Source organism: Protomyctophum parallelum (genome assembly GCF_964188405.1).
Source record: "Protomyctophum parallelum genome assembly, chromosome: 4".
Lineage (NCBI taxonomy): Eukaryota > Metazoa > Chordata > Actinopteri > Myctophiformes > Myctophidae > Protomyctophum > Protomyctophum parallelum.
The window spans coordinates 11,147,997-11,161,017 of record NC_139700.1 but is presented as its reverse complement, the minus strand read 5'-3'; the positions used below and the strand labels follow the sequence as shown (position 1 = coordinate 11,161,017).

General features: G+C 45.2%; 1 protein-coding gene across 2 annotated transcripts in view; it reads right to left on the bottom strand.

Moving 5' to 3' along the window:
• cftr (CF transmembrane conductance regulator) overlaps window positions 1-13,021 on the bottom strand; it is a 101,809-nt gene that overhangs the window by 7,012 nt on the left and 81,776 nt on the right. For both annotated transcript variants that reach the window (XM_083764175.1, XM_083764176.1), the window contains 5 exons: window positions 9,394-9,621; window positions 7,444-7,544; window positions 4,754-5,008; window positions 2,921-3,076; window positions 724-813 (listed from right to left, as the gene is read on the bottom strand). In XM_083764175.1, coding sequence (XP_083620301.1) covers window positions 724-813; window positions 2,921-3,076; window positions 4,754-5,008; window positions 7,444-7,544; window positions 9,394-9,621 — 830 coding nt within the window. The remainder of the gene's footprint in view (window positions 1-723; window positions 814-2,920; window positions 3,077-4,753; window positions 5,009-7,443; window positions 7,545-9,393; window positions 9,622-13,021) is intronic.

Here is a 13,021-nt window from a genome sequence, read left to right as displayed (position 1 = left end):
AAGATAGAGAGACAGAAAACTAAGTACATTTACTCAAGTACTGTACAATTTTGAGTTTTTCCAATCTTCAATACTTATAATCCAGAGGCAAATATTGTTACACCACTACAATTATTATTTTAAAGCATTAGCTACTAGTTACTATTTTGATGATTTTCTTTCTTTTTCTTTTTTCTTTTTTACAAAACATACAATAACCACATTCATCCCTATATATACATTTCGGCCATTTGAAAAATAGAAGATCTACAAGCTCACAATCGAGACAGAGAGACAGACAGAGGGAGAGAGAGAGAGAGAGAGAGAGAGAGAGAGAGAGAGAGAGAGAGAGAGAGAGAGAGAGAGAAAGAGAGTGTGAGAGAGAGAGAAACAGAGACAGAGAGACAGAGAGAGAGAAGAGAGAGAGAGAGAGAGAGAGAGAGAGAGAGAGAGAGAGAGAGAGAGAGAGAGAGAGAGAGACAGAGAGAGAGAGAGAGAGATATAAAGCTCACCTCCTCGGCCACTCTCCACAGCTCCACAAAGACAGAGAGAGAGAGAGAGAGAGAGAGAGAGAGACAGAGAGACTGAGAGAGAGAGACACAGAGAGACAGAGAGACAGAGACAGAGAGACACAGAGAGACTGAGAGAGAGAGAGAGAGACACAGAGAGACAGAGACAGAGAGACACAGAGAGACAGAGAGAGAGACAGAGAGACAGAGACAGAGAGAGAGTTATAAAGCTCACCTCCTCGGCCACTCTCCACAGCTCCTCGTCGCTGTAGCGACCGTGTGGGTCCAGATTCATTCGGAACGTTCCGGTGAGGATAAACACTTTCTGTTTTAACACCAAACAAGACATCAGCGGAGATCAGATCAGTGGTTTAACAAGAAATGATCAGATCAGTGGTTTAACAAGAAATGATCAGATCAGTGGTTTAACAAGAAATGATCAGATCAGTGGTTTAACAAGAAATTATCAGATCAGTGGTTTAACAAGAAATTATCAGATCAGTGGTTTAACAAGAAATTATCAGATCAGTGGTTTAACAAGAAATTATCAGATCAGTGGTTTAACAAGAAATTATCAGATCAGTGGTTTTAACACAACAAGAAATTACCAGACCAGTGGTTTTCAACCCTTTTCATATCAAGTCCCATTATTTATCCAGCATTTGAGCCATGGAGTGGACCACCCATTTGATCAGATTTAGCCTCTCGAACCAAAAACGCAGAACATTTTGTTAAGAGTGTGTCCACAATGCAATGCTGTATTGATGTCGGTACCATATGAGAGATAACTAGCAAACGTTGATCAAAATAACTATTCTTCTACATTCCCTAATTGCGTAGACTTAAATTAAGTAATGTTGTTGATGTTTAACAATTATCCAACTCTTGAGAGTGTAAAATGAAACCAAATGGACCCGCATGGGTCCATTTTTACACTCTTTTACACTCAAGAGTTAAAGATCTAATATACCAACTCTCCACCATTTAGCTGGGGACCACCTGGAAGCCCCCTAAGGACCAGGGGAGGGGAATGAGGCTGAAGGAGTTTAAGTATCTCAGGGTCTTGTTCATGAGTGCGGTACAGCAGTCGCTGTACCGCACATGTAAAGAGATCACGAAAAGAGAGTTGAGCCAGAAGGCAAAGCTCTCCGTCTACCGAGCAATCTTCGTTCCTACTCTCACCTATGGTCATAAAGTGTGGGTCATGACCGAAAGAATAAGGTTGCGGATACAAGCGGCCAAAATGAGTTTTCTTCGACGGGTGGCTGGCATCTCCCTTAGAGATAGGGTGAGAAGTTCAGTCACACGAGAGAGACTTGGGAGTAGAGCCGCTGCTTTTTCGCCTGGAAAGGAGCCAGCTTAGGTGGTTCGGGCATCTGGTTAGGATGCCTCTCGGGCGTCTCCCTAGGAAGGTCCTCCTCGAGGCACGTCCCACTGGGAGGAGACCCCGGGGCAGACCAAGGCGCAGTTGGAGGAAACACATTGACTCACTGGCCTTGGAACGTCTTGGGATCCCCCAGGAGGAAGTCACTAATGTTGCTCTGGAGAGGGAAGTCTGGAGCTCTCTGTTCGAGCTGTTGCCCCTGCGACCAGACTACGGATAAGCGGTTGAAGATGGATGGAAACTAAAAAATAAGGTTGTGTCCACAAATTGGTCCCGACCCAGTGTTTTGGAGAAACAGTGCACTGTAGAGTGCACACTGCGCAAAAAGCTTGGAATACGGATGTGTATATTACAGGAAACTCCCGTTAAACTTTCCAACAAACTCCCGTAAACTCCCGAATTGTACCATCACACCTGTATATTACCGTACGGTATATTACTTTCTAAAACGGGTAGTCCCAATACTTCATTCTGATTGGCTGGTTACCGTCACGTGACCGGTGTAAATTTCACCGATAACCCACTGCTTCAATCACTTTGTATCAAACTGCAGCCTTGTAGCTGAACTGGGGAAGGGGAGCGCTTGATTGCTTTACAAACGCATGCCGTGCGGGCGTCTAAGCACCGCCCGGCTCATATGACTGTGAATGTGTGGCTCCAGGCAGCCCCGTAAATACATCAAGCGCTATTCTCCCGTCACATAGGCTACTTGCGGAGCAAAACAAGGAAGTGTTTTGGCTCTGGGTCGCTCGCTCTGGTGGCACAAAGCGTAGATACTTTTGTGAATTTAATAGTTTTAATATTGCTATATGTTTGTAACCGTTTTAGAAAAGCAATAAGCCACTCGAGGCCCCAGCTTACCGGGTATTTTACACTGGCTGGGAGGTAGAAGACCTTCCGCTTCGCGTCGGGTCTTCGTACGCTCCCAGGCAGTGTAAAATACCCGGTAACCTGAGACCTCTCGTGGCTTATTGCTTAAGTATATGCCCACAAACTCCTCTTTTCACACACTTTCTCAAGGGCACATTTAGCAGAGGTTGTTGCGTACCTGCGGCACCACGCCGAAGGCCTTCCTCCACGTCTGCAGCGAGACAGAGTTCCAGGACACCCCGTCGATGGAGATCTCTCCGTCGGTGTGGGCCAGGCGCAGCAGCGCAGACAGCAGGGTGCTCTTCCCCGAACCGGTCCTCCCCAACAGTCCCACCTGCACACACACACACACACACACACACATATATTATATTATATTTTCAAATAAATTGTTTCACACGTTAACGCTTTTTCAAACTTATTCCATAAAAACATTGTAGATCGGCTAATTTCACTAGTGTGGCTCCCGGGGAGAAATTCAATTTCTCTTTTGGGTCTCAAACTAAAAGGTTTGGGAACCACTGGTTTAAACCATGCAATCTATTGTTTTTATTTGATTGTAGTTATTTTAAAGCAATGTTTAACACCATCGGGGCCCATGACGTAAATCACCGTCAACTTCAAGTGCACGGTCATGTGCCCGAGACGGAGATTGATAATATCCGTCAAATTAGTGCTATAAAAACTGATCCATCGTCAGCAAGCCTAGAGACGCTTGCTGACGATGGGCACATTTTATTAATGGATTAAATAGGCCCGGGTCCTCAAGGTGTTAACTCTGGTAGAACCTTGGCTTGTGGGCTATACAGTAGCTTTATCTGAGCATGACTTATAAATTGTTATAATCTTCTGCATATCTGACATGCACCTGCTTGTAGCCATATTCTGTAGCACGTGTCATTGCCCAGTAGGCTACTATGTACAATTTCAAAACAGGTGATAACGTATTCTGTCTACCATGGCATGACGACTCATATACACCTGTTCTTGTGGACGTGCTAGCTAGCTAGCTAGGCCCATCGGCTGCCCAACTGTTGGCGCGACGGCCTTGTTAATTTACATACTGTTGGCTCCGGAACACCCCCCACGTGAGAGAGAAAGTAGAGCTGTGAGATATTCGACTTTAGAAGAGGCTATGCTGACACTGACAGTGACAGTACAGTAGCTCACTGAGCCACTGTACTGTCCGCGGCACTTTGGCACCGTTCCCAAGAGACATTAGGAGGTTTATGTTACGACGATGCTGCTAATTTGTCCGCGAGAGAGAGAAGGGATTTGCAAGATGAATGCATTAAAGAAGACGTCCTGTCCTGTCTTTCAGAGTCGTTGGAGGTGTAGCCTGCCATAAGCTGCTACAGTACATGGCATCGTCTTTGGGCACACGCACGCACGCGCACACAAACACACGCACACGCGTGTGCGCTTGTGTTCGTACGGTGATGTCCCAATGATACTCTCATTCGTCTTTGCGTCCGACCGTGTGAATGCAGCATCAGTAAAAATAAAAATAAACTAATTAGATGGTAGTGTTTTGTTGTCAAACTTGATTTGTACTGTAAACTGTCCTTGGCCAGATTTATTTCTGGTTTCTAAATGCATGCCTGTCATAATAACCGGATAGTACAAAAGTGGTTCAGAGTAATGCTATGCATGTAAACACCCCGACTGCCATAACCGGATTATTCCCACTAATCACATTAATTGGGTGCATTCACTGCATCGTAGATGCTCTAATTGGCCCTCAGACCAGGCTTCAGAAGAGGCACTTAAGTCACAACTTCCTCCATTACAATATAATTAATTTAACTTACACTTTGGGCGTGGCATTAAAGCATTTAGCCTCCATTTATTTCCCCAAAAATAACTAATGGTTATCTGCCAAAGTAACTAAAGTTTTCAAATAATAGTAGTGGAGTAAAAGTAAAATGATTGGCTCTGAGATGTAGTGGAGTGCATACACACACACACACACACACACACACACACACACACACACGCACACGCCACCTACGCTGTGTCCGCCCTCCACGCTGAAGGAGACGTCACTGAGCACGGCGCGGCCGGCCTCCGTGTATTTGACCGTCATGCCCTGCACCTCCATCTGGCCGCGGTTGGGCCAGTAGTCCCGCGCGTGGGGGTTGTCGATGACAACGTCGTGGTGGTGACCTTTGCCCCCTCCGCCACCTCCCCCGCCCCCGCCCGCCTGATGATGAGGCTCCTCCGACGGCAGGTCGATGAACTTGAAGACCCGATCCACCGAGCGCATCTAGAGAGAGACAGAGGGAGAGGAGAGGGAGCGGAGAGAGAGAGAGGGAGAGAGAGCGAGAGAGGGAGCAGGGAGCAGAGAGAAAGAGCAGAGGATAAGGGGATGGAGAGGAAGAGAGGAAGGAAAATAGTCAATGAAGAAGTGTGGTAATAGCATGAATAAATTATGACAGCAAGTCCGAATTAACCTCACTTTACACTGTGTGTGTGTGTGTGTGTGTGTGTGTGTGTATGCATGCGTGCATGTGCGCCTATGTTCCTGCAATGGTGCTCGCACCACTCTTCTGTCTCCTGGTGGTCTGTTAGTGGCTGCTTGTCTAGAAAGGTTCTCTCACAGTCAGAGAGGGATTAGCAGCATCATACATATTGTATGAGTGAGAGAAGACAACTGAAACCTCTCTGAATCACTCATGGAACTAGGGGATGTTACGACTTTTTTCGTTCCCGATCCAATACCACAATTCCTGTGTTAGCCGATACCGATACTGAATACCGATACCAGTGTTGTGATCTCGTGTTGTGTTTATAGCTATCTAGCTATATATCTTGTGTTGTGTTTATAGCAGACTCCTCACTCCTGCACTTGCAGTTTGGGCAACTCCAAAGCAAACTCCACATGCCCAAACCTTTTATTTACCTGCCATAGTGTCAACCCCTTACCCCTGTGTGGGATCGCTGGTTAGACTGGCATATTCACTGATACCGATATGACCCGACATGACAAATAAGGGCCGATCCGATACTTTTCCCGATACCGTATCGGGACATCTCTACACGGAACTGTCCTTCAGGTACTTTGATCAAGACCCGACTGGATTCTACTAAATGTGTTCTAAATCCTGACACTTTTCAGAAAAAAAACCTATGTTTCTATGTCAGTGGTTTCATATCAAGGAGCCCCAGTATGTGTGTGTGTGTGTGTGTGTGTGTGTGTGTGTGTGTGTGTGGCCGCACGGAGGTGAAGCACCGCAGAGCACCAATGTTGTTTTTATGAAATATTAACAACCACACCCGTCGTAACTGCCGTCGTTAAAGTAGTTAAAGTGCAAGATGATTTTGTGGAGAGCAGTGATGAGTGCATTGTTGTTTTTACTTTGACAGCGAGATTACAGGTTCTACCTTCTAAACTTAATCTCTCCATCTGGTTTCCAGGCAATCATGCTCCTCACTGTATCCATCATGGCCATGAACAAATAGCTGAAACCATGTCCCACATCTTAAAAGATTGCCATGTTTACAGGGGCCTCTACATAGGCCCCTGTAAACGAAAGACATCTCTTCCATTTTCAGGTCCTCCATCATGCTTTATAAGCATTCTACTGTGAAGCTGAGGATGTTTAACCTGTGTAATGATGATTCTGTGTTCTCTAACATTTCAGCTAACGCCTAACACCCCTGATGTCATTGTTGTAAATGAAAACCATAGAGAGGTGTTCATTCTCGAGGTCGGCTGTACCTTTGACTATAGCCTGGAAGAAGCCTTTCTAACCAAAGTGCTGAAGTATCAGCAGCTAATGCAGACCATCTCACAGCTAGGCTACAGATGTAAACTTTTAGTTTTTATCGTTGGCAGCCTAGGGCATGTGCATAAGTTGGTTGTGAGGGGCTTACAAATGGCCGGCCTTTCCAAAAGGAAAGCGAAGCAGTTAGCGAGGTTCTGCTCAGTTTCAGCCATTATAGGAAGCCGCTCAATTTGGAGGAGGCGTTGTTTACTTTATCCATGATTTATGTCTGCTGCCCGGTGTCCGACATACTGTACTGTACTGTACTGTACTGTATGTAACGATGCTTTGCCGTCCATGCACGTTGTAACTGTTGTTTGTAAACAATTGTAAGTATTGCCTTTGTTAAATTTAAAATGTTTCTCTGTGTCGGACCCCAGGAAGACTAGCTTTTGTCAAGGCAAAAGCTAATGGGGATCCTTATAAACAATAAACAATAAACTGGCTGCTCTCCTATTGTCAAACTGCATTGGCAGTGTTTATGTCCTTTGTACAAGGTATTCCTGTACTTCTCATTATGTGGACATATATAAACATTTCAAATGTGTGTGAGCATGTGTCTTAACCCATTCAGGACTGGGACCCTTTTGGTGTTTTAAGCATTATGTTACGCTTTAGCTAAAGAAAATGAGATTGTGTATTTTTGAAAAATGGTGAAAATGTATTTCACAGCAAACGTTTTAACTCAAATATTTGCTACTGGGGGGTCCCTGGAACAACATATTTTGAGATGGGGGTCAGACAATTCTGGGGGTCCTTGACAGTCTGGCAGTGTGCCGCGGGTTCGACTCCCGATCCCGACGGCCTTTACTGCATGTCTTCCCCCCCCCCCATCTCTCACCCCATTTCCTGTCAGCCTACTGTCTGTCCCTCCATAAAAGCCGCAAAAAAAACCCTTTTAAATGGTATTGTGTGTGTATGTATGTGCACATACCAGTCCATCCACAGTGATGCTGGTGATGACAGCCCACTGAAACGTCCCCAGGATGAGCATGGCCAGAGCCACGATGATGCCGATCTCTCCCGGTTTGTCCTCTGTGGTACGCACACACACACACACACACACACACACACACACACACACACACACACACACACACACACACACACACACACACACACACACACACACACACACAGTGTCAGAAAAATAATAAAGTGCACATGTGCCCGAGACGCACAAACATACAGTACGCGCAGGCGTGGTCAGGCACTCACGGAAACTATGAATAAAACTAGCAGAAGAAAGTGTGTGTGTGTGTGTGCGTGTGCGTGTGCGTGCATGTGTGTGCAGAAGAAAAGGCTGTGTGCTGATGTCAGAGCACAGCTGTCTCTAATGGGCTGTGAAATAAATAACCCTTTAATCCTACTCCCTCAACATAAACACACATGCTTTGCATACGTGTGTGTGTGCGTGTGTGCGTTGGTACCATAGGAGAGATAACAGGCAAATGATCAAAATAACAACTCTTTACATTCTCTATTGTGTAGACTTGTAAATTAAGTAATGTGGATGTTTAACGATAATGAAACCATGTGGACCCGTACGGGTCCATTGGGTTTCATTTTATGCTCTCAAGAGTTAAAGATCTATAAGGGTCCATTTTGGTTACCAACTAGGGAAGAAACATCTGAATCTGAATATTCTTATCAGCTTTAACGGTTCATTTGCATAATAATAAATACGTGTTCTGATCTTAAATCCCTTTATTTTAGATTGTTTTTAGTAATAGTACAACATAAACATTACAGAGACTGTAGTTGTCACTGTACAATACTTTAAAACAGTTGTCATGTTGCACACATGACAACTGCCGCTTCCTCCTCCTCCTCCAATCCATCTCCCCACACTGGCACGGCTTACGGCTACCAAGTTAGCCGTATGTGCTATCCATGTTTGAGGGTTTTCTCGTCAGCGAAAAGTCAACAAACAGAACACGGTGACATGCATGCTGATCTTCCTTAATAATAAAAAAAGGCCTAGCCCATGCGTCCAGTGGCTTCATAGGTATAGGCTGCTCAGATCTGGACTGGATTTATTTATGTTTTGGACTAGAACCGGCGGACCTCTGTACTGTAGACGCGCAGATGCATGCATCATGCAGATGCGATGCGTTGTTTATTGATGATTAAGCCTACAACAATTTATTTATATTGTTAAATGTTGCTTTTTTTGTTTGTCTTTTAAAAAAGGAGCATAAATAAATTTATACCATTCGTCTACCAACTTTAATTATGTAACCTACTGTATATACATCCATATTACATTTGGGGTAGCCTATTAAAAAAAATCAACCACTATCCGTTAATGACGTTAATCCTGTCGGCTAACCGGCTGGGAAATTATACCGTTACCGACATCCCTATTACCAACTCTCCAACATCTACCTATAGGGACCTTAGAGTATATATGAATAGAGACGGCACCGGATTCCTCCTCCCATCCACTTGCTTTAAGTTTCTCAAAAGCACATGAGGCGATTTCACTCCTCCTTCCGTGTAGGAACAGAGTGCATTCTGGGATGGATTTGCCCCAAACACATGAACGCGCTGCCGTTGACTATCATTGTGCCGTTTGTGCGCGTTCACGTATGAAACATTCGTTCACGTATCATGGCCCCAATAACATGAACGTGCGCAATGACAGTCAACGGACCAGCGCTGGCTCGAGCTGCAATACCAAATTCGGCCACTATGTCCATTTCGCCTCAGGGTTTCCTCCGGGTGCCGTCTCTATTCATATATACTCTAACCACCTGGAACCCCCTCAAGGGACCACCGGTTGAAAACCTCTGCCCTATAGGTCTCCCCCCCCACCCTTCTCCCTCTCTCCCATCCCCCCTCCCTCCCTCCCTCCCTCCGCCCCCCGCCGCCCGCCACTCACGGTTGGTCGCCACGGCGATGAAGGCGGCGGCGGTGAAAAAGACGACGAAGATGATGTCGCAGCGGAACAGGAACCAGCGCAGCGTGGCCAGGTAGTGGAACCAGGTGGCCGTGTGCGTGTTCAGCGCCTTGTGGAACAGCGTCTCGAAGTAGCTCTGGCGCCCGAAGGCCCGGATGGTCCACAGGCCCCTCAGAGAGATGATCAGGTGGGAGAAGATGGGGCTCCGCGCTGCGTGGAGAGAGAGAGAGAATGGAAATACGCTTTATTTGATCCTTTTAGTGATGGTATAATAACCCATTCTGACCTGAGATCAGATTCTAAAAATGTCTTCTACATCCTGACAGTTCTCTGAAAAAGCTACGTTTTTATGTCAGTCGTTCTTCGATAAAAAAAAAAATAGCAGACCTACAAGCTTGTAGCGCGCGCTATGATCTTGTTCCAGGGACCCCCCCCCCATGAAGCAAAGATTTGAGTTGAAAACTGTTCGCTCTGAAAGAATACATTCAAACATTTGGGCCACATTTTCACGATTTTTCAAAAAATAGCAGATCTACAAGCGTGCCATGAGCTTGTAAATCTGATCTGATGGTAATGGAATGTATGGATCGTACATTGCAATGTCAATATAAAGATGTAAAAGTCAGAGAGATGTGGGTCATGTTTTGATGAGTGTGTGTGTGTGTGTGTACTGGGAGGGGGAGTGGGGGGGGGGGGGGGGGGGGAGTGCAGACCCTCGCTCACTCTCTGTCTCATTCGGTGGACAGTTCAGAAGTCTGCCTACCAATGACATCATCGGTGGGGCTTCCAAGCCAATAGAAACGTAACCCCCCTTATCTTCCTGGAAAGTTGGCGTGCTGAAATAGAAGCCGTTGTTTCAATGCTTCAATAAAACATTTAAAATAATCGAAATCGAAATCTTTGAAAATGACCAAACCTGCCTATACCGATGATGTCACCGGTGGTGTGTCACGGTAAATCTTTCAATAAACCATGCTTACTTGTCACAAGACAAGACAGTAAGGCCTTCAATTCACAGAATCCCTGGACTCGACATAAGGAAACCATCACTCAGTCACGACCGACAACAAACAAACCGTAGCACGCAGCTATAGTTTTACGCGGTGAAGAGGAGTTCTCTCTCATCATATCATCAAAATATTTTTCGAAAGCATAAGCATGTCTATGAACTTGAACAAGCCTCCCTTGTTTTGATACAAAGTCATGTTTTCACTGCCGCTCGTCTTTCTGAACGCCTCGTCGCCCCAGGAAGTGGGAAGTGCCAAATGCAGGAGGAAGGAGGAAGGAAACGATAAAGTTGATGGTCTCTCGAGCGCGCTCTCCGCTAGCTTTGATAGCAAACAGGCCGCTCCAAGGAGACAGGCGGAATCACATTCGCAACAAAGTGAGATCATCGTCCTGATGACATCGCCAATGAAATATGTGGACAATGTCAATAAGAGGGAGAATGTGCCGCTGGCAAAAGCTTCCGCCAAATAACCCCGTTTGCTTACCCCACCCCCGGCCGTTGTTTCACGCGGTGTGTGTGACACACATTTTGGAAAACGTGCGAGCGATGCCAGGATGAAGCTGAAGGAAATCCCAGATCGGATGTTTCTCGCTGACCTGCCTGTGCTCCCTCTCTCTCCCTCTCTCTCCCTCGCGCTACGGAAAGACCTCGTTGCCATCAATTATTAAACACACATTCAGTGACTGTCAAAAGCACAGTTGTTGAAATGTGCAAAAGAAACATGGCTGCATTCGTCAGCACTCTGGACTGCTGCGTGGACAAATTAGAATAGGTGATGAGAAAAAAGTACTCAAATATTTTACTTTATTTATACTAAAAGCATAAATGCTGCAATATAGATATCCCGTATTCAAAATGTACTCAAGTGAACGTACAAAAGTATCGGCATAAAAATGCACTTAAAGTACTAAAAGTAAAAGTACACATCTTTAGAAAATAGCCGATCTACAATTGTGAGCTTGTGGTTACTGGATGTTTTCTAATGAAAAATTTAATCATTTTGGCTCTGAGAAGTAGTGGAGTAGAGGTAAAAGTATTGGGAATTAGAAATACTCAGGTGAAGTACAAATACCTCAAAATTGTACTTAAGTACAATACTTTTGTACAATACGTTTATTTTACACCACTGGTCCCTTTCCTAGTCTTTGCCATATTTTACTATCTTGAAGAACATTTTAAAATAGTTCAACAAGCCGGCTATTAGAACTATTTTAAAATGTTTTAAAAAATGGGCGCCTGCTGGCCTAGTCATGCCACATGTAGGCTTTGGCCCGGCAGCGTGTCGTGTGTTCGAGTCCCGTTCATGAAGACCTTTGCTGCATGTCTCTCCCCTTCTCCGTCTCCCTCTTTCCTGTCTGTCTTCACTTGATACCAAAAACAAATCGTAAAAAAAAAAAGGTTTTTAAAAACAGTAAAAATGGCAAAGACGTTTAAAAAATAATTCAAAATAAAAACAAATATCTAATGTAATCCTGGGCGCTACACTTCTAACCTGCCAACCTGGGGAGGGCAGCGGACTGACCTCATGCCTCCTTCTATGCATGAGGAGTCCAAGCTGCTTCTTTTCACCTTTTCACCCATACCAAAGCGACTACATTTTCACATGGCACAAGCACATGGCACGTACTCCAGGAAGTGGCCGTCGTCAGCTAGGGATGTCCCTCTGTCATCATGATCTTTGCTCAGAGCCCACACTGGAACATGAGCACTTCCTATCGCCACCCAAAACACTACACTTTAGCTTTTAGACCTGAGCTCCATTCTACTAAAAAAGATTACGCTCTGAAAGAATATATATTCAAAGCTTCGCGCCACATTTTCAAGGTTTTTCAAAAATAGTAGATCTACAAGCTCGTAGCGTGGCACCGAGTGCCGCGCTATGAGCTTGTACTCAAATCTTTGCTTCTGGAGTCCCTGAAACAACATATTTTCAGGTTGGGGTCCGGTGGCCAAATACATTAAATATTATATGGCAAACATGGCCTTAGCTAACCTGTATAAATCAAATACCACCAGTGTTTATGTTGTATACCCCAAATACGTGAAAATAATCACCACATCTCTTGAGTCTGAATTATGCTAAATTTGACATTGAACATAGCAGACCTACAAGCTCACAATGTGTCGCATTACGACACACTGTGAGCTTGTAGGTCTGCGGCACGTACACGACTCTCTCTCTCTCTCTCCCTCAACTAGTCCAGCCCCACGGAGGCGACTCTTCCATCCTCTCCCGCCCTCTCTCTTCCCGGTGTTTTTTTGCCCATGAGCTTGACCTTTGACTCCTGGCCCAGCGCCAGCATGCTGGAGGGCAGTGGAGATGCCCAGCATTCTGCCCCTCTTACTTCCTGAGTTCAGACTTTATTGCTTCTAGTATCTACTATCATGTTCTCGTGTTGCCTTTTCCAGCGTGAAGAACTTTTCCTCTCTTTTGTCTTTTTAAGACTCATCTTTTTAGATGTTTCTGCCGTGAGCTGGCACCACTATTAAGACTGGTGTGCGTATAGCATCCTCCAGCACAGCACTCTTCCAGCGTGGACAGAACGCTACATTGAGCTTAGTTGTCACCAGGATTCTGCTTCGTTTCTCTTTTCTTTGTCT